The following is a 26,693-nucleotide window of genomic DNA, read 5'->3' as shown; positions in this document are numbered from 1 at the left end:
TTGAAAGGTGAAAGACTTGTTTATAAAAACAAATGGCAGTCATGCTCTGAAAAGATGGTAGCAAAACATCTTTCAAACTGATACTAAAAAGATAAGGGAAAATGGCTCACCTTACAGTTTTTTAGCTGCATTTTTACTGCAGCAGGTTCTGCAGCTGGTGTGGCTTGTGCTTTCACCCAGTTTTCAGCAGTGGTTGTCTGCTGCTCCAATTGCTGTAGCTGAGTGTAGAAAGTAATGATGTTGTTCTGATACTCCAGCCAGGAAAGTCTTTCATTTAGCAACTGACAGAACTCAATCCATCGGCTGTTCAGCTGTTCAGAGGCTTGCTTGATGTTGTCTGCATTGCCGCCTTCTACAAAGACAGGGTGTTCGTTTTAAAATACTTGTCAGCATTTTCTGAAAATTAGCAAATCTAGAACAGCAAAGCATTTGATTTCAAAGAAGTCAGTTTCTAAGTGGACAGAAGCTTTAAAACGTCAACTTTAAATCTGACCTATAACTCATAAGATTTTTTCTTTTATCAAAAAGTGATGAAAACATAAATTAAATACATGAGGAAAGACAAGACATGGAAAATAATGTTGAACGAAAGCTTAATGCTTAAAACTGTGGGTGATTATGTAAAGGGTAAGTGGAAGTTTTCCAAATTTATGGTTTTGTTGTGGATTGGAGAGAGGGCCTGATTGGTTCAGAAGTAGAATGACATCAGCGTAGTGAATTCCCTTTATGGAAACTCTTTCTATGATATTAATTGGTAATTCCTTTATGATCCATAGTCTTAAAAAAGATTTCAGGAACCCTGAGAAATTAAGTGACTTGTTCATCATAACACAGCTAATATGTCAGAAATTGGACTTGACTCTGATTGATGTTTATAATTAATTACCTCTAAATTAAAAATACTTTTAAAAATATTCACTTTTTATTTTATGATTTAAGAAACTTAAAATCAAAATATTAGACTTAATTCTCAAAAAATGTAGATATCATTAATATCTTTCATTAATAATCAAAATTCAGAATATTTACTGTAGACCTGACACAGTGAAATTGTTAGAAGGCAAAACAATCCCTACAGAGTAAAGTTACATTTTTTTGGAACAAAAATAGATCTACAGCTTTTTCAATTTGCCTACAATAGGCAGAATTAATAGGGAGGGAAAGTAAACCATATTAACAGAAATAAAAATATGATATGAAAATAAAATATTAAATCACAAAGTATATATGTATAAAATTCATGTAATGTAGATTTAAAAAATCAAAACACTTCAAAGTCAGGTAATTCTAAATACAGGCTTTCATCGTTATATGTATATGTTCATCTTTTATACATAGTGCTATAGTCTATTAAATGATAACCTTATATATTAGGAATAGGGATAGAATGTAAGAGGTGTTGGCTCTATGATTTCATTGTTAGAGTGAATTGTTAGGTATGAAAACACCCTCTAATATAGGTCAATGTGTTCTTTGCAATTTATAGTTTCAGATTTGCCTACAGTATTTTAGAGGTTAAGTAACTGGCCCTGAACTATATAGCCACAATGTGTCAGAAGTGAGATATGGTAAAGAAGAAAAACAGTTCTGTGGGATGACACATCTATCAGAACATTTGATACAGTGAAATTACTCATAAAAAGAAATAAATTTTTTTCTACTCCATATTGTAACCATCCTAAAACATTTTTCATAGATTTGTCCAAGATAATAGGAATGGTCTTCAAAATAACATATCTGTTTTTGACCATGTAATGTAGGGACATCAGCCCCCAAACTCTGGGTTTGTGCTTTGCTATTCTCAGCAGTCTGAAATACACTCCACTACACAAAATTCTCCCTGAGGACACACACATAGATATAATCCAGAAGAATGAAAATATTTAGGGAAAGATAACCAGGTAACCAAATTCACCAAAATAGTACTGCTCTGCCACACAGTTCTCACATAGTTCTCATTTTCACTCTTGTCAATGTAATCTATTCCCTAGTCTAGGGACCAGTTCAGTAAAACATGTTCTGAAACCTAGGATAGCTCTCTTTTTATATGCTGCCTACAAGTAACTCAGAAAGGGAGAGAATCGATTGCCCTTGGGATACATGTATGTGGGTATGTGTATGTGCAAGTGTGTGCGTGTGTGTGTGTTGTGTGTGTGTGTGTGTGTGTGTGTGTGTTTGTGTGTATATGTGCATCAATGTGTATCAGTACTGTGCATACATTACCTAACCAGTTTCTAGTCTCTATTCTCTCTAATTTATCCTAAATAATCGCCTTCCTAAAATATCTTTATCCACTGCCCAATAAGTTAAATCCAATTTTTATCATTTAAAAATATTCATTTCCTGATATCCTACTTATCTTTCCCTTTTTTTCCACTTTATGGCTACTCATAGACATATTTTCTAAAAAGCACATACTTTATTGGCACACATATGTCCAGTACAATAACTGTGGTTAGGAAACCAGTTTTTTTCCCCTAGGTTACACTATGATATACTTTCTTCCTATGGGGGTTCTCCAGATGTCTATCTTTGTACCTCACATTTCGCTGTAGATACTGCACAACAAAACATCACTTCCTGAAGTTTTAATCCCTCTCTTGAGACCCTTCTCCCACTTACAGTCTCTGACTTCTTCATTACTCTGAAGGAATGGGAGGTGCCATCCATTTTTGCTTAATCAGGAAGGAGGAAAATCATAGGCAAGCTGCCCTTTGTAGGAGGAAGTGGGTATGCAAGATAGACAAGAGGGAAGGAAGGAGTGATGCCTAAATTTCTATTCCTTAGAGCTTGTTGACAAAGTGACTGTAATAAAGTAGCTGCCATCTTAAAGACATACTCTTCTTCATTATAGAGCTTTTATGTATGAAATCTGCCAAGAAGTATCACAACATTGAATGGTGATTCTTCAGGGGGCATACTGCATAATTTCTCAGCTGCCTCACTGACAAAGTTGTTATACAGTCTTGCCCAGTAGGCAAAAAATAGCCTTAGCTGCTTTAAAAACATCCAAAGGAATTTGATGTTTGTATGGTAAATGTTTAATCCCACTTCTTTTACCTAAAGGCCAAATTAATTCATCTTTACTCTTATTAAGTTGTTTGAAAGGTGAAAGACTTGTTTATAAAAACAAATGGCAGTCATGCTCTGAAAAGATGGTAGCAAAACATCTTTCAAACTGATACTAAAAAGATAAGGGAAAATGGCTCACCTTACAGTTTTTTAGCTGCATTTTTACTGCAGCAGGTTCTGCAGCTGGTGTGGCTTGTGCTTTCACCCAGTTTTCAGCAGTGGTTGTCTGCTGCTCCAATTGCTGTAGCTGAGTGTAGAAAGTAATGATGTTGTTCTGATACTCCAGCCAGGAAAGTCTTTCATTTAGCAACTGACAGAACTCAATCCATCGGCTGTTCAGCTGTTCAGAGGCTTGCTTGATGTTGTCTGCATTGCCGCCTTCTACAAAGACAGGGTGTTCGTTTTAAAATACTTGTCAGCATTTTCTGAAAATTAGCAAATCTAGAACAGCAAAGCATTTGATTTCAAAGAAGTCAGTTTCTAAGTGGACAGAAGCTTTAAAACGTCAACTTTAAATCTGACCTATAACTCATAAGATTTTTTCTTTTATCAAAAAGTGATGAAAACATAAATTAAATACATGAGGAAAGACAAGACATGGAAAATAATGTTGAACGAAAGCTTAATGCTTAAAACTGTGGGTGATTATGTAAAGGGTAAGTGGAAGTTTTCCAAATTTATGGTTTTGTTGTGGATTGGAGAGAGGGCCTGATTGGTTCAGAAGTAGAATGACATCAGCATAGTGAATTCCCTTTATGGAAACTCTTTCTATGATACTAATTGGTAATTCCTTTATGATCCATAGTCTTAAAAAAGATTTCAGGAACCCTGAGAAATTAAGTGACTTGTTCATCATAACACAGCTAATATGTCAGAAATTGGACTTGACTCTGATTGATGTTTATAATTAATTACCTCTAAATTAAAAATACTTTTAAAAATATTCACTTTTTATTTTATGATTTAAGAAACTTAAAATCAAAATATTAGACTTAATTCTCAAAAAATGTAGATATCATTAATATCTTTCATTAATAATCAAAATTCAGAATATTTACTGTAGACCTGACACAGTGAAATTGTTAGAAGGCAAAACAATCCCTACAGAGTAAAGTTATATTTTTTTGTAACAAAAATAGATCTACAGCTTTTTCAATTTGCCTACAATAGGCAGAATTAATAGGGAGGGAAAGTAAACCATATTAACAGAAATAAAAATATGATATGAAAATAAAATATTAGCAAAGAGATTACAGCAATTTATCAGCAGGATAATACATTATGATGATACACTTAGAGAATCCTAGAAAATGATCCAAAAACCTATTGGAAACAATTCATAGCTTTAGTAAAGTTGCAGGATATAAAATTAACTACAACAAATCATCAGCATTTCTATATATTACTGAAAAAGCCCATCTGCAAAAAATAGAAAGAGAAATTCTATTTAAAATTACTGTAGACCAAATAAATTACTTTGGGGTCTACCTGCCAAGACAAACCCAAGAATTATATGAGCACAATCACAAAATGCTTCTTTCATGCACACAAAAAACAGATCTAAACAATTGGAAAAATATCAAGTGTTCATAGTTAGGCCAAGCTAATATAATGAAAATGACAATTCTGCTTAAATTGGTCTACTTATTCAGTGCCATACCAATCAAACTGCCAAAATATTATTTTATAGAACTAGAAAAAATAATAAAAAATTAATCTGGAAGAATATCAAGAGAATTAATGAAAAAAATATAAAGAATTCCAGTTTAGCAGTATCAAACCTGAAACTATATTATAAAGCAGAAGTCATCAAAACCATTTGATACTGACTAAAAATAGAGTGGTAGATCAGTGGAGTAGATTAAATATACATGGCACAATAACCAAAGCCTATAGCAATCCAATATTTGATAAATCAACAAACTTTTCTTGAGTTCTTCTGGAATAAGAACTCAGTATTTGACAAAAATTGGTGGGAAAATTAGAAAATAACATGTCAGAAAATTGGCATAGACCTACATCTCACACTCCATACCAAAATAAGGTCAAAGTGGATGCATGATTGGGGATAAATGGTAATGCCATAAACAAATTAGGAGAGCAAGGGGTAATTTATCTGTCAGGTCTTTGGAGAAGGGAGGAATTTGTGACCAAAGAAAAACTAGAAAACATTATGAAAGATAAAATGGACAACTTTAATTACATTAAATTAAAAAGATTTTATACAAACAAAACCAATAGAAACAAGATTAAAAGGGAAGTACAAAAATGGGAAAAATATTTATAGATACTATTTCTGATAAAGTTCTCATTTTTAAACTATATAAAGAATTGTGTGAAATTTATTAGAATACAAATCAATCCCCAATTGAAAAATGGTCAAAGGATATGAAAAGACAATTTTCGGATGAGTTATCTATAGTTATATGAAAAAATTCTCTAAATCACTATAGAGTAGACAACGGCAAATTAAAACAATTCTGAGGTATTCAAACACCTCAGGTTGTCTAAGGTGGCAGGAAAAGATAAATGATAAACGTTGGAGGGAATGTGGGAAAAGTGGGATACTAATGCATTGTTGATGGAGTTGTAAAATAATCAAACCATTCTGGAGAGTGATTTGGAACTATGCCCAAAGGGCTATAAAACTGTGTATAAAAGGGGTCCTCAAATTTTTTTAATAGGGGGCCCATTCATTGTCCCTCAGACTGTTGGAGGGCCGGACTATAGTAAAAACAAAAACTTTGTTTTGTGGGCCTTTAAATAAAGAAACTTCATAGCCCTGGGTGAGGAGAATAAACGTCCTCAGCTGCCGCATCTGGCCCACGGGCCGTAGTTTGAGGACCCCTGGATCCTTTGACCCAACAGTGCCATTACTGGGTCTGTATCCAAAGGAAACCATAAAGGAGGGGAAAAGACACATATGCAAAAATGTTGTTAGCAGCTCTTTTTATGGTAGCAAAGAGTTGGAAAATGAGTCAATGCCCATTAATTGGGGAATGGCTGAACAAGTTGTGATATATGAATGTAATGGAATGGTATTATTCTTTTTATTTTATTTTATTTTTTTAAATAACTTTTTACTGATAGAACCCATACCAGGGTAATTTTTTTACAGCATTATCCCTTGCATTCACTTCTGTTCCGATTTTTCCCCTTCCTTCCTCCACCCCCTCCCCCAGATGGCAAGCAGTGCTTTACATGTTGAATAGGTTACAGTATATCCTAGATACAATATATGTGTGCAGAACGGAATAGTATTATTCTATAAAAAATGAAGAACAAGCTGATATAGAAAGTCCTAAAAAGATTTATGTAAACTGATGCTGAGCAAAACAAGCAGAACCATGAATATATTGTACACAATTGCAAGAATGTGCAATGATCAATTGTGAAAGACTTCGTTCTAACTCAGCAGTTTAGTAATTGAAAGCAATCCCAGTAGACAGATTTTGGACAGAAAATGCCATGTAAATCCAGAAAAAGATCTAAGGAAACTGAATGCAAATCAACATATGCTATGTTCACTTCTTTTTTTCTATTTTTTAATCACTGCCATGCTTTTTTCCTCTTGCTCTGATTTTTCTGTCTCAAAATGATTCATAAAGCAATCTGTATTAAAAATAAACTTACTACAATGAAAAAAAGACTTATCAGCAGCTACAATAAAAGAGCACAGGTCCTGGAATCATATCTACTGACAGTCAAAAGAACTAGGCCTGCAACCAAAAATACATCTAGCAAAATTATTTATAATTCTGAATGGGAAAAAAAAAAAAAAGGAAATTCAATGAAGTTGCAGATTTTCAGGATTTTCTGTTAACCAAATCTGAATTTAACAGAAAATATAACATGTAAGATACAATTTGAAAGATAAGTTTTAAGGAACTTAACATGGACAAACTGTTTAAACATGGAGAAATTATTTATGGTTTTTTATATATGTATGCATATATATACATTTATGTATATGTGAATTCATATCAACAATAGGGTAATTCAAAAGATAGAATAGCAGAGTTAATGTAATGGGCTGAGGCTTGAGTTGATGCACTGAGGTCCCAAGCACATGAGGCTAAATAGTAATTGGACCATAATCTATTAATATATAAGCTTGGAGAAAGAATGGCCCCCGCCCACTCTTTGTGCAAGTCCTGATGTGTTGTATAAGAAATGACAATTTTGGTGGGTGGAGGCAGGGGAGTGGAAAAGGAAGGGGAAAGAGAGACTTTTTGCATTGCCATTGCAACGGTTTGCTCAGCTCAGATCTCTCTCTGTTAGCTCTCTTCCCGTTGCAGCTGCCCATATTGCTATTGCAATCTTTCTTACCTATATTTGCTATCGCAATCCTTTTTCACCTCTTCACTTCAATAAATATTGAAGATTTTCCCCTTAACCTGAATTTCTGACTCTGGCTGATTTTAAATACGTGGTCATTACAAGTTAAGGTAAAAATAGCAATTTTACAAATGTAGTAGAGAGGAAGAATATACAAAGACATTAGAGGAGGGAGGGGGCTCGTAATTTTGAAAATATACTTACATTCTAAATGGATTCAGTAGCTAACTATACACACACACACACACACACACACACACACACACACACACCATGAAGGGTACTGCATCCTCCAAAATTCATAAAGAAATAAGGGGGGAGGAATAGGTAGATGCGGAAACAAGGGATAAAGGAAGAAGACAAGGGAGGAATCATTGGGTGAGGGAAGCTTAAATAATAGCAAGACAAATTATGGAGCCAAATTTAATTAAAGAGGCAGCAAGGATAGGAAAGGTGTGTGTATGTGGGGTGGGGGGTGGGGGTGAGTGTGTGCATATATCTACATATGTATACATATATTTTTTCTTAAGTGTAAATTGCTTAGAAGTGGGGGGGATGAAAGGGGAAAATGAATAAAATAAATAAGTTATGCAGTAGAGAACCAAAGAATAATTTACAAGGAAGTAAAGTAAAAAAAGGTCATTCATGAATATAATTTCTTCTACTAATATATATGTGTGTGTGTGTGTATATGTAACAGATTAAGAAAGTGTATATACACATATATACACTTTCTTAATCTGTTATATATTTTGAATCTTCCCATCAGAAAGGTGTCATGCTGGGCACATGACAATGTTCTCTTTTATTTTGTTTTATCTTGTTTTGATTTTCTTTTCTGTTTTCCCCTTTTTTTCTTACTTTTTTCAAATTAAAAGAAAAGTCAAAAAAAATGACTCCCCCCCCAAAAAAAAAAAATTAGAACATCAGAACACACAAAGAAATGAAGTAGAATAATTTTCAAGCAGAAGGTCAGAAGGAGAGTTATGGTGCACTAAGGTAGGAGTCCAGCATGCAATCTCAGCACAGGCTTTGTCAACATAGCCATGGCCTCAGTGACAGCAAAGCAGATAGAAGCCTTGAGCCACTGAATCAGTGGTGTATTGGTAGTTTCCTGCCTCTTAGCCCAGAGACGTCAAAGACAATTTAGAATATCAGCGGGAAAGACTTGTCAGTAAGATGAAAGGGTCTTGGGAAAACAGGATTGAGCATGGGCAGAAGTGGTAGCAGCAGCTTCCAGAGGCCTCATCTCACAGGAAATCTTTTGAGTAGCACTGAGAAAGGATTCTATTGCTTTAGCACACTATATAACTTACAGCCACCGTGGACAAAGGACCTAGAGTTCAAAGGCAGAAAATAGTGTTTGTGGCCAAGTCCCTAGAAGTATCTCAGAAAACAAATGTGCAAACCCCCTAAAATTTTGAATAGTACAAATTTGGGACAGTACACAACCTGGAAATAGCACCATTTTTTAATAAAGAGTTAAAAGCTGAGGTGGGGAAAATGAGCAGACAACAGAAAAGGATTCTGATTGCAGAAATTTACTATGGACAAAGATGATTAAAACAAACACTCAGAAGTAACAAAGCAAACATTCCTATACCCCAAACCATCAAGAAGAATAAAAAATTGGTCTGAGGCCATTCAAGATCTCAAAAGGGATTTTGAAAATCAAGTAAGAGAAATAAAGGAAAAATTGAGAAAAGAACTGAGAGAGTGATACAAAAAGAAATACAAAAAGCAAATGAGAAGAAGGCCTTAAAAAGTAAAATTGGCCAAATGAGAAAGTTACAAAAACTCACTAAGAAAAATAAAATTGAAAATAAGAACAGAGGTAGTGACTTTATGAAAAATCAGTTAACAATAAAAAAAAAAGAATGAAAAAATAGAAAGAATATAGAATATCTCATTGGAAAAACAACTGACCTAGAAAATAGATTAAAAAATATTAATGTACCTGAAAATCATGATCAAAAAAGAGCCTAAACATCATATTTTAAGAAATTATCAAGGAAACCTGTCCTGATAATTCTAGAACTGGAGAGTAAAATAGAAATTTGAAGAATCTACCAATCACCCCTTGAAAGAGATCCCAAAATGAAAATCAGGAATATTATAGCCAAATTCTGGAACTTTCAGGTCAAGGAGAAAATACTGGAAGAATTCAGAAAGAAACAATTTAAGGATAGAGGAGCCACAGTCAGAATAACACAAGATTTATCAGGCTTCTATATTAAAGGGTTGCAGGGCATAATGGAGCTAGGATTACAACTAAGAATCACCTACCCAGAAAAACTAAGCATAATGGATTCTTTAGAGGGAAAGGTAGATATTCAGTGAAATAGAGGATTTTCAAGCATCTGTGATGAAAAGACCAGAACTGCATGGAAAAATCTGATTTTCAAAAACAAGACTCTCAAAAAATATAAGGAAGATATCAAGAAAGGAAAATCATAAGGGACTTAAGGTTTATGTGTTTACATTCCTATATGAGAGAATGATGCTTATAAATTATAAGGACTTTGCCATTATTATGGCAGTTAGAAAGAATATATATAGATAGAGGGCATATGTGAGTGGAATATAAAGGAATAATATCTAAAAAATAAAATTAAGGAATGAGAGAGGAATATACTAGGAAAATGGGAAAGGGAGCAGTGGAATGGTATAAATTATCTGTTCTAAAAGAGACAAGAAAAATTAATGGAGAGGAAGAGGAGTAAGGGAGGGGGGAATGAGGGAATCTTACTCTCATCAGAATTGACTTAAAGAGGAAATAGCACATACACTCAATATGAATATAGAAATCTATCTTATTCTGCAGAAGAAGGAAAAGTGGTATGGAAAGGGAGGCGGGTGATAGAAGACAGGGCATATTGAGGGAGGGAATGGTCAGTAGCAAAACATTTTTGAAGAAGGTCAGGGTGAAAGGAGAGACTATAGAATAAATAGGTGAGGAAAATATAGTTAACTATTGTAATTACTCAAACATGTAGGGAACTGAGTCAAATTTGTGTGTGTGTGTGTGTGTGTGTGTGTGTGTGTGTGAATCTCCAATTAATAAATGATCTAAAGATATGAACTATGTACAAAGGGCTAAAATAGCATGCATATTCTTTTACCTAATAATGCTACTTCTAGGCATGAATCACAAAAAAGATTTTTTAAAAGGAAAAGTATTTTCTTTTATTTATTTATAACAGCCTTCTTCCTCAGGGAAAAGAATTAGAAATCAATGGAATGCACACCAATTGGGAAATGACTGAATAAAATATAATATTTGATTATGATGGAATATTATTATTCAGTAAGAAATGATGAGCAGGATGCTCTCAGAAAAATCTGAAAAGTACTCCATGAAATCAAGCAAAATGAAATGTACCATATCCAAAGTAATAGCAATGTTGTGGGATGATCCATGGCTGTGAATGAATGCTATTTTCAGGAATACAATGATGCATAAAAACTCTGAAGACCTGATGATTAAAAAAACCACCCAACCAAACAAACAAAAAACTATCCATACCCAGAGAAAAAACTGGTTGTGTTTGAGTACAGATTGAAGAATACTCTTTTTTTTCAACTTTATTTTTCTTGAAGGATTTTTTTTTTTTTGAGATGGGGAGACATGTTTTCTTTCATAATACGAGTTTTATGGAAATGTTTTATATAGGTTCACATGTGCTTTCTAAATGTGGGATGGGCACCAAGGGAGAGAATCTGGAACTAAATGTTTTAAAAACAAATGTGAAAAATCATTTTACATGTAATTGGGGGAAATAAAAATATTAAGTTAAAAAAAGAATACATATATACACATCTATATATGATATTACAGTGTGAGATGACATAATATAAATACATAAATCAATGTAGTAAAAGAACAATTATTACAACTCACATTTATATTGTACCCCCAAATTTATAAAATATTCATCAGAATATAATTACACGACAAGAAATTCTACATGGCAGATAGGGTACTGAAATGTGTAATCAGGAAAAACTGAGTACAACAATACCTCAGACACTTAAAAGCTGTGCAGCTATGAGCAAATCACTTCTCATCCTCAGTTTGCTTATTTATAAAAAGGGAATAATTTTATCATTTGACAGGGTGGTATGTGATAATTAAATGAGACAATATGTGTAAAGAATTTTTACTAATCTTATAGTGCTATATAAATATTTGCTATCATTTACCTTAAAAATAGTGGTATGATAAATCCATTTAAGAGTTTATATATAAGTTGAGGGTTCAAGAAAGAATTCATGAAAGAGTGAGAGAATTTTAACTCCTGTATCAATTTCCTAATTAGATCAACTTACTTCAGAGCTTAAAATATGGCACATATGTAAACAAATTTTATTCACAATATTCACAAAAGTGAATATTGAAAACATTGCCAAATGAATGTTAAACTAAACAGTTTGGATGCAGACATTGGAAGACCAAGGTGAAAAAGAACTCAGTTCAATTAAAAAATGTTTATGGTACATTTACTATATAAAAGGCACTCCACTAGGTACTAAAGATATTTCAATATTAAGACACATCTATGATCTCACAAATTTGGTTATAACAAATTTTCAGGTGACAAATAGAAATTATAACATCGATATTGTCCTGTGTAACTTGTAATTATATTTCATCATAAATCATGAAAAAGTTTATACCCAATACACTAAGAACTTTTTTCTCTCAATGTTGCATTGATATCAATAGAACACATGGTTATGGCTTATTGCTTACTCTTCCTATGTGACCAGCTCATTTTCTTTTATAGTCTTTGATAGATTAAAAATCAGAAAGTCATCAAACAAGGGTATCTCTATTGTTGTATATTTCAAGAAGTCAAGATTTTAACAACTTTGAGAGATATCTATTTAGAGGAGAGGCTTCAAATCAGTATTTTGATCTATATAATACATTTCTTAGAGTAAATGAAGAAAAAAGGATCATGGAAAGATCTTGTAGCAACTTTTTTTTTTTTTTTTTAGTCAGTTGTGTGTCTGGAAAGACTATCTACAATAGAATATAATTTACAAAAACTTGTCATTTCTCTTCTCATATTTTCCTCAGGGATGTCTTTGATGTCTTTGTAGTTAATTCTTAAAAGGATTTTTTTAAATATTAGAAAGATAAATTTGTTTTTAATTGTTAATATTTCATCCATCAATTTTTTCAATTTTTTAAAAAGTAAAATGTATGATTTCCCCTCCAAGGATATCACAAAGCTTAGAGATTATCATTGAACTAAATATGACCAATAAGACCATTTAGGGAAAAAATGTAGAGGGAAAAAAATAAGGCTGATTTACAGAGACTGATTCATGCATATAAAATAAGAAATGGATGAGGAATCAGAAAGGCATACTGAAAAGAAAAGCACAAAAAGGACAGGATCATCAACTTAGAGTTGCTAGATACTTTGGAGCCATGGGAGACCTCAAGGTGAGCAGTGCTAGGGAAACCAAAGGATAAAAATGTCAAAGGCTATCGAGAAGATAATGGAAGATAAAGACTAAGGAAAAGGGCATTGAATTCAGCAGTGGGACAATTTCAATAAGGCAAAGGAAATGTGTGTTAAAGTGATTGTGTTTTTAGCAATACTTCATATTATGGATTGCAAAGAAGTTAAGAGCTAGAGTGATATTTTGTGACACCCAATAGCCTTGGTAAAAGATAATGAGTATATAAAGGAGCATGAAAAGAGTGAGAATTAGAAGGCAAGTACGGAATGTTAGAAACACTTGGAGGAGAATTGACATAACATTCCAACTAATTGAATGTTGAGGGTAAAAGAGAATAAAGAATCAAAGATTTTTCTAAACCTCTGAATCTGAATTATTGAAAATTGTAATGATAAGTTGAAACATATGTAAAGGGCTAAAACCATGAAAAGGTATACTTGAATCAGACAACCGAGCACTTAAGGCTAATCACCTCTTCTATATGAGACAATGACTATTAGCATATGTTTGGAAAATTTTCTCTTCTCACTGTTTGGTGTTCACTCAATGTTTGGTCTAAAAATAATTGTTAGGCAAGAGTTAGAGGGTGGGGTGAGACTAGCCAGAGTCATTTGGCAGCAGGAGGAGGAGGAGAAAGATGGAGATTCTGGACTCGAGAATCAAGAAAAGATCTTTGGCAAAACTAGCAGTTTGCCTGCTTCTCCCTCTAAAGACAAAGGACTTTTACTTATCCTGACTCTGGCTGATCCTGAGGCCTCCAGGGAGCTAGGTTGGATTTTACAAACATATATTAGGGCATATATTGAATTTGGGGCATTCATGAGATCTTCAGTTGGGGATCACCAAATGACAGAAATTTTTGACTAGATCTCAGGAGGGTGATACATATTTTTTAAGTATCAAAATTTAAGAAGCTTAATTATTCCTAATCCTCTCCATCATATCTACCACTTTTCTATTCCTGTATTGCCTTTTAAAAATATTATTTCAGTGTTAGCACTAATTACTAGCTTCCAAGTTATTTAATTATTCATAGACCATCCCAGTCTCCATCTATGATAAGAAGAAGTCTTAGAAAATATGGGTTAAAATATATAAAGTAGTTAATAGTATAAATCACTCCTTTCTGCTGAGGTCCACAACAAATTAAAAAAAAAAACATAGTGACAATAGAGATGACATTTTCAACTATAAAAGTAATCCTTGGAAGGAAAAGTTGAAGATTTTCTATATTCTGTATAGCGTTTAAAGTCTAATGTGGGCTACTTTATTACAGTTTTTCAGTACTTATGTAGTCAATTAATGATATGATGGTTTGCATGTGATAGCAGGCCCCTTTATTATGTTTAATTTTAAATGGTAAAATTAAAAATGGTAAAAAAAAATGGTAAATAGTGTTATGAAAATCTGTGATCAATGAATATGTGATCCTCATTACAAGAAGATAAAATGAAACAATAAAGAGAAGTCAAAATAATCCATCAATTGTTTCTTCAATACAAACATAATTAAGAACAACAAATAGCTCAGGGACATTTCTTTTAAAAAAAGTAATTAGCAAATAATTAATGCAGGAGAAACATTTAGAGCATATAAAAATTACAAAAGACCTCCAAAAGTGTTTTTGATGGATTTAAAAGATTAGATGATTCGAGAGAAAGACTAGAAAAATGTGGATTGCTAATTGATAGAGAAAAATAAATCATGAAGAGAAGGTAGAAAACAAAGCTATCTGTGAAAAAGAGGAAAGGCTTATTTTCATCCAGAGAAAGAACTACGGAGACTGAATGTAAATCGAAGCATACTATTTTCACTTTTTTCCTTTCATGCTTTTTTCCTTTTGTGTTGGTTTTTGTTTCAGAACATGATTAATATGGAAATATGTTTAAAATGATTGTGTGTATAAATATATATATGCATATATTTTATATATTATGTATATTATGCATACGCATACATATATCAAATTGCTTGCTGTCTTGGGGAAGACAGGGAAGGAAAGGAGGAGAAAAAAATTTGGAACTCAAAATCTTACAAAAGTGAATATTGAAAACTATCTTTATGTACAATTGAAAAAAAAAAGGCTATTAAGTGAAAAAACATAAAGGAAAGGCTTGCGCAAACAAAGAAGAAAGGGAAGCCCACAAAATACATGACTAGTCAAAGGAGAAAAAAGAATTTGTGGTATAACTTATAAGGAACTTCAAAAGTTAGAAAATACATTTTTTTTAAATGCATGAAAAGAAGAAAAGCCAATTACTAGTGGCATGAGTTATTGCCTGAAATCCAAAACAGGTATCTAGGGATAAAAAGATTTTCAAAGAGTCTAAATGAAATCTTGATCTTGAATTTTATTAAGAGAGTTTTTACAGAAAATTTAATTATAATATTAAAAATATGTCTTGGAATTTAATGGTCAACTGTCAAGATTAGATCATGATTAGACATCTGATTCAGTATAACGGGGGAAATGATAGATAGATTTATCCTTTCAATAAATTGATGCAAGGATTTCCTAAAAATCTTTAATATAAGTAACTGTCATTATGAATAAACAGCATCTCAGAAAGCATCTTTTGATGTACTCTTAGAAAAAATACTTGCCTACAAATCTAAAGTATGAATGAATGTGACTTTTCATGTAAAATATGTTCCTATTTCACATGCTTTCTCACATCATACATTTCCTAATTTTATAAATTTCTCCAAGCTTCAGGTGCTCTTAAAGACAGTAATTTTTAAAAAGGTTAGGTGATCTGAGGCTCAAGGGTAGTAGGTGATTTGTCTATTATGTCATAACTGTTTTCATAGGAATCATTTGAACTTGGGTCTTCTTGAGTTTAATTCTGCCACATCACATTGCGTCTAAATCAGATCAATACCTTATTTCACATTGAAAATTCATATAAATATGAATTTTTTTCTAATATACACATATTGCCTACAATAAAACCAAAACACATAGCATAAAATGTTATCCAGTTCCCTTAAAATGCTGCTTTGTATGAGGGAAATTCAAATCTTAAAGTAAAATTAGAAATAGGATTCCTATTGAGATAAATGTTATGTTATACTTGAGATAATTTCTTGAGATAATAGAGTTTTAATGGAATACCTTTTAAATATTTTATAATAGCACAACATGGATTCACAGAATTTTAGAGTTGGCAGCAAAGCAGCGTGGAATAGGGGCTGGGCTTTGCATCAGGAAAGCGTCAAGTCCAAAGTCCCCTTCACACTTAATTGCAGGACCACAGGTGAAACACTTGAACCATAATTTCATCAGCTATAAAATACTTACATGACATGGTTGATAGATAAAAGTAGGTAACATATATAAAGCATTTTCTGCAAACTTTGGATTACTGTATAAATGGCAAAATAATTATAGAATACAAACTATACATTTTATAGTTGAAACTATAAATTTTATAGCTCAAAGAAGTGACTTGCTTAAGGATATATGATTTTTGCTCATTTCCAATTCTTGGTCACTTTATTTGAGTTTTTCTTGGCAAAGATACTGGGAGTGATTTGACATTTCCTTCTCTTATTTTTATAGATGAGGAAACTGAATCAAATAGAGTTAAGTACCTTTCTCAGGGTCACAAAGCTAGTAAATATCTGGGCCAGGTTTGAACTCATGAAGATGACTCTTCCTACTTCCAAGCCCAGCATTCTATTCACGATACCACCTAGCTGCCTAAGACATTTGATTAGGAAAGGAGAAAGCCAGAAATAATTCAGGCCCTTGGCCTCTTTCTCCCACATGGAAGGATTGTGATTAAATTAGAGCACTAAAGACAATTTGAGTAATTCTTAAATATTTAGTACATTGATATAATCTATCACTAAGTTGGTCTCATTGGGAAGAAAGAACAAATTTCTGAAAAATGTGAAATTTGTTTCCTTAACTTTACATTGATGTGATCAACTTCAGATTTTCTCTATTTTGAGTTAGAATAAGAAAGTCAATACTATTTTACTGAATCTAATATGGAATGAAAAATATTCTGTTTTACTATACATTTTAGATATAATTAAAACTCAAGATTTTACTGCTTTATCCACTTGTATAATTCTAGTATACCAGTGTCTCAGTATAAATGGTTTTTATTAACTTTTAAAAATGCTAATTACCTCAAAATCTAATTTTCTATTTTATTTGTTTAATATTTAAACAATTGCTTACCAAGGATATTGATACTTATAGAAAACATTCTGTTGTATTAGAATCTCAGAGATAATTTTTTATAATCCATTCACATTTCATATTCTAAATAGCCCCTGAAACAATCTCTGAATAAATGCATTGTTCTCAAAGGAAATGGATCATTAGTTGAAGTGCATCCATTAATTTTATTATCTGTGCCCCACGCATACCAGACTGCTAAATTATTTTTTAATTGTGGCTATACCCAACATCCAAGTACTTTGGAACCAGCACTTAATGTGAAGAATACCTCTTTGAGAATGTTCATTTTTACTTGTGAATCCAGGATAGAGTAATGCAAACTTTGTGTTTTTATAAATCTTGGCATACAAAGGCATTTGCAATGACAACTTAAAGTGAATCTGGCTAATAAATGCTCTCCTTATTTTGAATATACCTTTTTTTAAAGCACCATGTCATTACAAACTCATTTGGCATTCAATTTAATAGCTGCTTTCATGATACAAATTCATTCATGAATCCATGAATAGAGGGGGCACATATTGGAATCTAAATTACCAGAGGCTTCATTTAGAGTCAGTTTTGTTTTCATAGTGTGACTTATCTTTCTATTTTTAATGTATTCTTCCAAGATTACTAATTTACATAAAAGGCAGGCTGAAATGTATACATGTTATTGTTTGACCTTTTCTCCTTTTTTCTATATCTAAATGTTCCTGAACTATCACAGATATTGTATCTATATTTCCCAATTTACCTTTGATTTTCCCTATTTCACAACCAACCAAATAAAAAATTCCTCCTAAAATCTTAAAGTGCAAAAACAATTAATTTCTCTAGACAAATTCTATTTTGAGACTAGACATATGAAGTCAAGGTTTATTAAGTGTACACAGTATGTAGAATGTTGCATTTTGTAGTGTAGTGTAGTGCATTTTTCTGTAAATGGAAACAAAATTACATGAAATTTAGGAGGGAATAAGCCTTGTGGAAACAGTGGATGTGATAACTGTGGTAAGATTAGGAAAATAGAAAATTTTTCCCCCCTTTATGTAGATCAAGGGAAAAAAAGAAAACCTTTATAGTCAACCTAATAAGGTAAAACAGAAGCATTTTCCATCAGGTCTAAACTACTCTATTGGATCAGTTATGTACAAAATCATTCTGTATAATTCAAGTTATAATTTTATAATACTAATACTATTTTTAAACCACACTCTAGTCCTTAGAGAGTAATATTTCTTGAAGTATACTTTTAGTTTAATAATCTTTATTGCTTATATTTAGTATATTTATTATTTTTTTCTCTATAATCCTTGATTATCACATAGGAAAAATATCAACTAATATTTGAGAGTAGTTTAATATGTTTAAGCAGAGGGGTTTTGAGAGAAATCAAGTAGGGAAGGGAGGTGAAAGGAAGGGAAGGGAAAGGAGAAGAGTGGAAGTAAAAGGAAGGCAGTTGAGGAGAGGATAAGAAAGGAGTGAGAAGATAGAAAAAGAGAGGAAAGAAAACAAGAGGAGAGTAAAGGAGATGAGAAGAGGTCAGAGGTGTTTGGAAGGAACAAGGGAAGGAAGGATATATACTTTGATGAGATTAGATAACCATCAATACATATACTTAAAATATTAGAATAAATAATTAATAAGGATTAGTGTATTACTTAATTGTAACTGAATTTTTTAAAAGAAATTTTTCTGTGAATTCCAGGAGTAGAGCTAAAATGCAAGCAAACAATAACCAAGAGAGTGTGAGGATGCTATGTTGTGGTCCACACTCAGTTCCCACTGTCCCCTCTCTGTGTATAGATGGCTCTCTTCATCACTGAGCAAGTGGAACTGGTTTGAATCAAATAATTGTTGAAGAGAGACACGTCCATCAAAATTGGTTGTCATATAGTTTTGTTGTTGCCATGTATAATGATCTCCTGGTTCTGCTCATTTCACTTAGCACTTGTACAAGTCTCTTAAAGCCTCTCTGAAATCATCCTGCTGGTTGTTTCTTACACTCATATACCATAATTAATTTAGCTGTTCTCCAATTGATGGGCATCCAAGGAAATCTTAAAGGAGAGAAAAGGACCCACTTGTGCAAAAATGTTAGTATCAGCTCTTCTTGTGGTAGGAAAGAATTGGCAAATAAGTCAATGCCCATTAATAGGGGAATGGCTGAATAAGTTATGGTATATGAAGATAATGGAATATTATTGTTCTATAAAAAATGATGGACGAGTTGATTTTAAAGAGGCCTGGAAAGATTTATGTGAACTGATGCTGAGTGAAACAGGTAGAAGCAGGAACACACTGAACACACAACAGCAAGAATGAATAATGATGAACCATGAAAGATTTGGTTCTTCTCAGTGGTTCAGTGATTTGGAGCAAGTCCAATAGACTTTGGACAGAAAATGCCATCTGCATCCAGAAAAAAAACAAAAAAAAGACTAAATCAAAACATATTATGTTTACTTTTTCTTTCTGTTTTTTTTTTTTTTTTAAATCTTTCCCATGGCTTTGCCCTTTTGCTCTGATTTTCCCCTTCCAACTTGATTCATAAATAATGTGTATTAAAAATAAATTAATTTACTAGGAAAAATATTTAGCTATTTTTTTTAACCAAGGCAATAATCAAGGGAATTCCAAAGACTGATGATGAAAAATGATGTTTGCTTCCAAAGAGAGAATTGAAGTACTCTGAGTGCAAATTGAAATATATTTTTTTCTCTTTAAAAAGCAAATAAAAAAATTTTCTATGCATCAAAATGGTTACATTCCTATGACAAGTTTTAAAAAGTTCTTTTGTAATAGCAGAAATATGAGGTAAAAATGTGTCTACAGATGAAGAAAAACTTAGATAAATAAGTCATTTGTACAATGCATGTCAGAAAAATTATCAAAGCTAGGATTTAAACCTATTACTCTTGAAACATCAAACTCAGAGCTTTTCCCTCTATGAGCCATGGATTTTTAATCCAGATCATTTAAAATTATTTTTTAAAAAAGTTTGGAAAAATCTGTTAATCTCTGAGACCTAGTTGCTAAATTTCACAAGACCATAATAAAGGTTGTGCTACCAGTTTACCACTTATCCTAATTAAGTCAAGAAAATAACCTCTGGAATTGTAAATACAATTCCAAGCCAAAAAAGTGATGGCATTCATCACAGAAATGATTTCTAGAAAAATTTTCATGCCAACCTGAAATAACCTATTTTATTTAATTTCTAGCTCTGGCTCAGATGATTCATAGCTCCTATCTTTTAATTGAATGCGTTAATTCATGAGATGTAGTGCATCTGAAGTAATAAACAAAAAATATTTAATATTTAAATTAGAGAAATTAAGGGAGTGAAGAAGGAACCAGCACACTCAGTGAATGCAGAGGCAATGGGACAGGAACATTGCTGGCTGCCAATATTCACAGAAGGGTGAAACTTTGGTCTGGGATTCCTGGTCAGAAGAGAGAGCTGAAGTGAACCCAGAGGCATCATCCCAGACCCCATAAATAGAGGTACTTCTTATTAAAACAAAGAACCAGATAAAAAGACAACCCAATTATATAGCAACTTATTATGGGAATAGAAAAGACTAGGATTTATCTTCAAAGGAGGACACCGAAAACAAACAAACAAACAAACTTCTAATCCCCAAAATAAAATTAAATAGTTCCCTGCCCAGAGAGAATTTATAGAATAACTCAACTAAGACCTTAAATTAGAGACATTAAGGAAAAACTAAAACATAAAAATAAAAACTATTTAAGAAAAACAAGATTATGAAAAAAATTAAGCAATTAGAGTCTTAAAGATGAAAATAATTCTTTGAAAATTAGAATTGGTCAAGGGGAAGTCAATGAAGCTATAACAGACTGATAAATAAGAAAATAAAATATAAAGAATGAAAAAATAGAACATAATGTGAAACATCTTACCAAAAAAAAATGACAGATCTGGAAAGATCAAGATCAAGAAGAGAAAATATAGGAATAACTACACTACCTCAAAGCTATGAGTAAAATAGCAATCTTGACACAATAATGCAAGAAATATTCTAAGAAAATTATCCTGTAGTAATAGAACATGAAGGGAAAGTAGAAAGAGGAAAAATTCCACCAATCACCATCTCAAAGAGATCCTTTGAGGAAAATACATAAAAATATTATTGCCAAACTTCAAAAACCCTAAATCAAGGAGAAAATTTTGTAAGAAACAACAACAAAAAACTATTTAAAAATGCTGGAGCTACAATTAAAATTGTACAGAACTTATCAGCAGCTACAATAAAAGACCACAAGTCTTGGAATTTATATAGTAGCATTCAAAAGAACTAGGCTTGTTGTCAAAACTACTATATCCAGCAAAATTATTCATAATATTGATTAGGAAAAAATGGAAATCCAATGAACTTACATATTTTGAAATTTCAATACAACCCGCACTTAATAGAAAACAATATATAAAAGGCAATATCATTGATAAATTTCAAGGAACTTAACATGGACAAATTGTTTACATTTTTTATATGGAAATATGTACCATGTGTTTAAGATTGACATCAGTAATTGGGTTTCTTAAAAGAAAGATTTGGGCAGAATTGAGTATGATCTGATTCTAAAAAGCAAAACTGTTTAGGAAAAGGTAAAATAGTAATTATGTAATACAAATGAGGTGCAGAGATAGAATAGACACAGAGGCTTTAGAGGGAGAGGAGAGCTCATATTTCTGAAAACGTATTCACTTTGCAAATAGGTTAAATAGACAATAGACAACACTATATGTATGCCACAATGGGTATAGCACCCTCTAAAATCTATAAGTAAATTATTGGGGAGGGATGGAGGGAAGGAATAGGATAAGATAGGATATAGAGAATGTATAGATTTATGACAGTGGAACAAGGTGTGTAGATTAATGGGCAAGGAATAAAGGATAAGGAAAAGGATACTATAAGATAAGATAGGGATACCCAGAAGGGTGTTTAGATTAATCAGAGTGTGATAAGATATGTAGATTAATGGCAATGGGATAAAGAGGGAGGAAAGAGTTGGGGGCAGGGAGAAGATAAGGGAGAGATCCATGGGGAGGTGACATAATAGCAAGGCAAGTTAAAGAAACCACAACAAGGATCAGAAGTAGAATTTACTATTTAAAAAAAAAAAAAAAAAACTAGGGCTAATTGTAATGGGCCAGAATTCTGGAGAAATATACTTTAAACAAGGATTCTTACAAGGTGTTAACTCAGTGGAATTGATAAGACAATGATTATCTAGTTTATCATGTGAGTTCTCTAGTTCAGAATGATTGATTTAATCTTACAACAAATAACGGTTCCCTGCCTATAATGATCGGTTTATACTCAGTATACTGTAATGATGTAATTGTAAAAGAGCATATAAACTTGGATAAACTCAGCCAGAGACAGACTTGGAGAAGACAGAGAACGAGAGGCTGGAGCTCAAGCTCTCTGACTCAGAGAGACATCCATCTTTATCAACCTTGTGGTGGCTGGCCTGTCCTCCTGCATTTCTCCACTGAGACCAAGGCCCCTCTGAAGGGCCTCCAGAAAGCTAGCCAAGCCCCAGGCAAGGAGATAGACTGTGAAGGAGACAATATGGACTTTATCTCTGGCTATTCTCATGGTGATTATTCAGGTGACACAAAGACTGGTCCAAAGACCTCCAGAAAGCTAATCAAAACATTACAGCTAATAATTATCGATCTTAGACAAAGTCAAACTTAAAGATTCAATCAAGATAGATATCTTTATGTGTCAATCATATTATTATTGTTTTAGATGCATGTTTACATATGTGTAAATGCATTTGCATGTATTTGAGTATATGTGGGTATGTATCCCAATTTATATGTGTATATAGACATATCTATGCCTGTGTATATATGTGTAGGGGTCTGTGAGTTGATATGAATGTGTGTGTGTGTGTGTGTGTGTGTGTGTGTGTGTGGTATAAATATCTCTGTGCTTAACTATATAGCCTACCCAGGAGAGGTGGCAGGAGGAATGAAAGGGGAAAAAAGAATAAAGTAAAAAGTTCTCAGCAGAGAACAAAAGAATAATCCACAAGGAAGTAAAGAAAAATAGACACTCATAAATATAATTTCTTCTAATATTATATATGCTTTCTTGAAACGGAAATTTATTGTTATATATTTTGAATCGTCCTTGATATTCTGCTGGACACATGACATGTTTTGTTTCCTTTTTTATTCATCTTTTTTTTTTTAATTCTATTTTTTTCTTATTTTTTATTTAGTTCAGAAAATAGAATTTTGAAAAGTAAAGATAATTCAAGAAGAGGATATTCCATATAAAGGAAGAAGTGTGAAGAAAGATATGGCGGAAGGGAAGCACATTCATGTTTGCAGAATGGCAATTAAATCATAAGATTTTCATGGGAATTTGAGGAGATAAGACTGGAAAAGTAAATCAAAGACAGAGAACAGGACGAACATTCATCATAAAGAGTACTCAATATAGAATCAATGTACCTCAGTTTGAGAAATTTCCTATCTATGTGACCTTATTTGGACAAGTTATTTAAAATCTTAGGTCTTGGTTTCTATATTTATAAAATAAGTATATTAGACCGAATGGTTTTCTTATATTCCTTCTAAATCTAGAAAATGATCTTATTATTTCTATATTAAAACTGTTCTTTTTAAATAAACTTCATTAAAAGTTAAACTTAATGATTTTTTTCTGTTTTGCTAACTGGATTATTATATTTTTTAGATTTTAGTAGAGTTTTTTTTTAAAATTTATACATGATTGAATCCAACTTGTAAACTAATTTCATTTTTAGATAATTCAATTTCTTTATAACACAATATATATAATCACATACATTAAAGGGTATCAGCACATACTAGCAGGATTCTAATATAGTTCAACTTATTATTAAACAAATATAACAATGTATATACCCAAGTGACTAATGGTTTCCTTTAGAGTTCTTATTTTGGTAGGCAATACAGTACCTTCATATATGCCTTTAATATACTAAAATTGCATTTGGGAATTTTAGTTCCTGCCTCTTCATCAGTAATGCTCTCAGAGCTTAGGAGTTAGTTGAGTTAGGGCATTCTCCAGATACCAGTTTATACTTTGATTACAAACAATCCACTTAAATGTCAGTTACAATCTCTATACACTGAAGACAAATAATTATATATAGAAAATACTTTGCCAAGTAATAGATGGGGAGAAATGACTGAAAGAGAACTCAGAAATTTTTTAGGTTATTTTTATATTCCAAATTTGGATAGTCTTGTAGCAACATTTTAAATTAATTGTGAATTAATTTCCTAGCGCAACATCTATCTTTCTTGACATTTACCATAGGTGATACATAAACATAAACCTAATTGCCTATGGCTGCAGGCAGTACCTTTACAGACTACTTCACAGAAAGAAGTTAAACATTAAAAATCATAGCAAGTCCTTAGGAGATCTGTATTATTTTAATGAGAATCCCTTTTTCGTCTCTTTGATTCCAACATACAAGCTTCCTTTCTTGTCAAATACAGAAATTTATATCTGAATCATGTAGAATCATGCCTCAGAACCAGTGAGTCCCCAATGCAACTGGAAGTCTTCAAGCAAATACTAGATGATTATTTGTGAGATGAGTTTAAGATGAGATGTTTCTCCAAGTTGGACTAGATCCATCTCTGAAATTCTATGACTGGACATATACTAAATTCCTACAAAAGGGACAATTTAGATATCTGGTCCATGATAAATATAAACAAAAGCTCAATTTAAAAAATGAAATACTGATTATTATATGTAATTTCCTCATCAATTTTTATTCTTCTTTACTTTTGTGCTGATTTAACATAGGTAGCTTGTTGGATAGAGGACTGAATCTGAAGGCAAAATGACCTGAATTCAGTTCCAGACTCAGACATTCACTGCTTATATGAGCATGATAGGCAAGTCATTTGACTTCTGCTTTGGTTTCTTCTCCTCTAAAATGATGATAACAAGCACCTACTTTTCAGGGGTTATATTATGGGCCAGAACTTGAAACAAGGTGCTAAGTCACTGGAGTTGATAGAAACAATGCTTATATACTTGGTTCACATCTTTGGAGTTCACACCTTTGGGAGAGTTCACACATTAGCTCACATGTTAGAGTTCACAACTCTCACACCTTTAGAGTTCACACCTTTAAGAGATCATATATAAGGAGCTCCCACAAGCCAATTAAAGACTTTGGGAGATTCACAAGTCACAGCTCCCACAAGCCCACTCTCTCAGAGGAGGAATCAGATCCATTTGATATTCTACCATTGTGCTGACTGGAGGATTTGGATTCAGAGGGAACTAGAGGCTGAAATTGGCAGAGGCAAAGAACTAGCAACAAGAGCTCTTGGAACCAAGGAAAGTTAACTGGACTATTTTGAAAGAGACAGTAAAGAATTGGACTTTAACAGCTGGCTGCATTTGAGGTGATTATTTAACTGAACTGAAACTAAGGCTGCCTCCAGAAACTCCCCAAGAAACCTGCACACAGAGAATATAATTTAGAGAAGAGAACATTGTAGGGTTGTTGTGAGGATAAAATGAAATATTTATAAGGTGATTTACAAATTTTAAAATGCTATACAATTATTGGCACAGTACTCTCTTTTTTTGTTCTTCTCACCATTCTCTTGGCTCCCATGATAATTTATTCTCTTAGTTTTCCTCTTTCCTCTCTGTCTTTCTTCTTGCTCTCCAAGTTCAAGCTTAAAGGTTAAGTTTCTTCCTCCTGCACTCCAAATTTAGGCATTTCCCAGCATTTTGGTCTTAATAGAATGTATACTCTATTTCTTGGGGATATATTCATTCTTAAGGCTTTCTTTATCGTCTCTGGACATGCTTAAATATTTCAATGACCTGTGTTTTCGTTGTTGTAGACAATTTCATTGCTACAATTTCATTCACAGCTCATTTAAAATTTAAAAGAAAGTCTTTTATTTACCTTTATATAAATGACTTTCCAAACTATAAATCTGGCAATTTTGAGGAGATTAGGAAAGGACCAGAAGATCTGATCTTTGAAATAAACTAGGAATTCTGAGAGATAAAAATGAAGTTACAATAAATTCACAATATGACAAAATCCTATAAAAAAAGTATAGATGGAAAGTAGAGATGGAATGTAATATGTGAGGAACAGCAAGAAAGCTAGTTTAGCTGAATAATAATGTTAACAAAGTGGGGTAAAGTACATTGTGATTTCAGTTTGTATTAGATGAGCTAACACATGCTTTGCCAACTTTAAAATGCTTTAAGAATGTTATTAAGAATAATATTTGTTATCATGTAATACTTTGTTATAGTTGTTAGTTAAGCTATAAATGACAAATAAGGAATTTATATTTGATCACAGAAGAGAATGATATCGAGTCTTTCTAGAGCCTTGTGCTCTAGAAATGTCACTTTTAAATCTGTTTAGAGGATAGAATGGAGATGTAAAAGTTTGGAGGAATGGAGATCAATGAAGTGACTATTCACTTCATGAGAGTTACTCATGAGTGGTAATGAGAGTTACAAAAGGACCATAGGGAGGCAAGAAAAGAAGTGACAGATATGAGATGTGCCAGAGGTAGAATTGGCAAGACTTAACA

The 26,693-nt window shown here is 32.5% G+C and overlaps 1 protein-coding gene across 1 annotated transcript in view; it reads right to left on the bottom strand.

The window, feature by feature from the left end:
• Positions 1-26,693, bottom strand: part of DMD (dystrophin) — a 2,219,276-nt gene that overhangs the window by 1,472,870 nt on the left and 719,713 nt on the right. Inside the window, exon 20 of the mRNA XM_051991017.1 lies at positions 3,212-3,453. Coding sequence (XP_051846977.1) covers positions 3,212-3,453 — 242 coding nt within the window. The remainder of the gene's footprint in view (positions 1-3,211; positions 3,454-26,693) is intronic.

This window comes from Antechinus flavipes, chromosome 3, assembly GCF_016432865.1.
Source record: "Antechinus flavipes isolate AdamAnt ecotype Samford, QLD, Australia chromosome 3, AdamAnt_v2, whole genome shotgun sequence".
NCBI classification, from domain to species: domain Eukaryota; kingdom Metazoa; phylum Chordata; class Mammalia; order Dasyuromorphia; family Dasyuridae; genus Antechinus; species Antechinus flavipes.
This window is presented reverse-complemented; position numbering and strand designations above follow the sequence as displayed.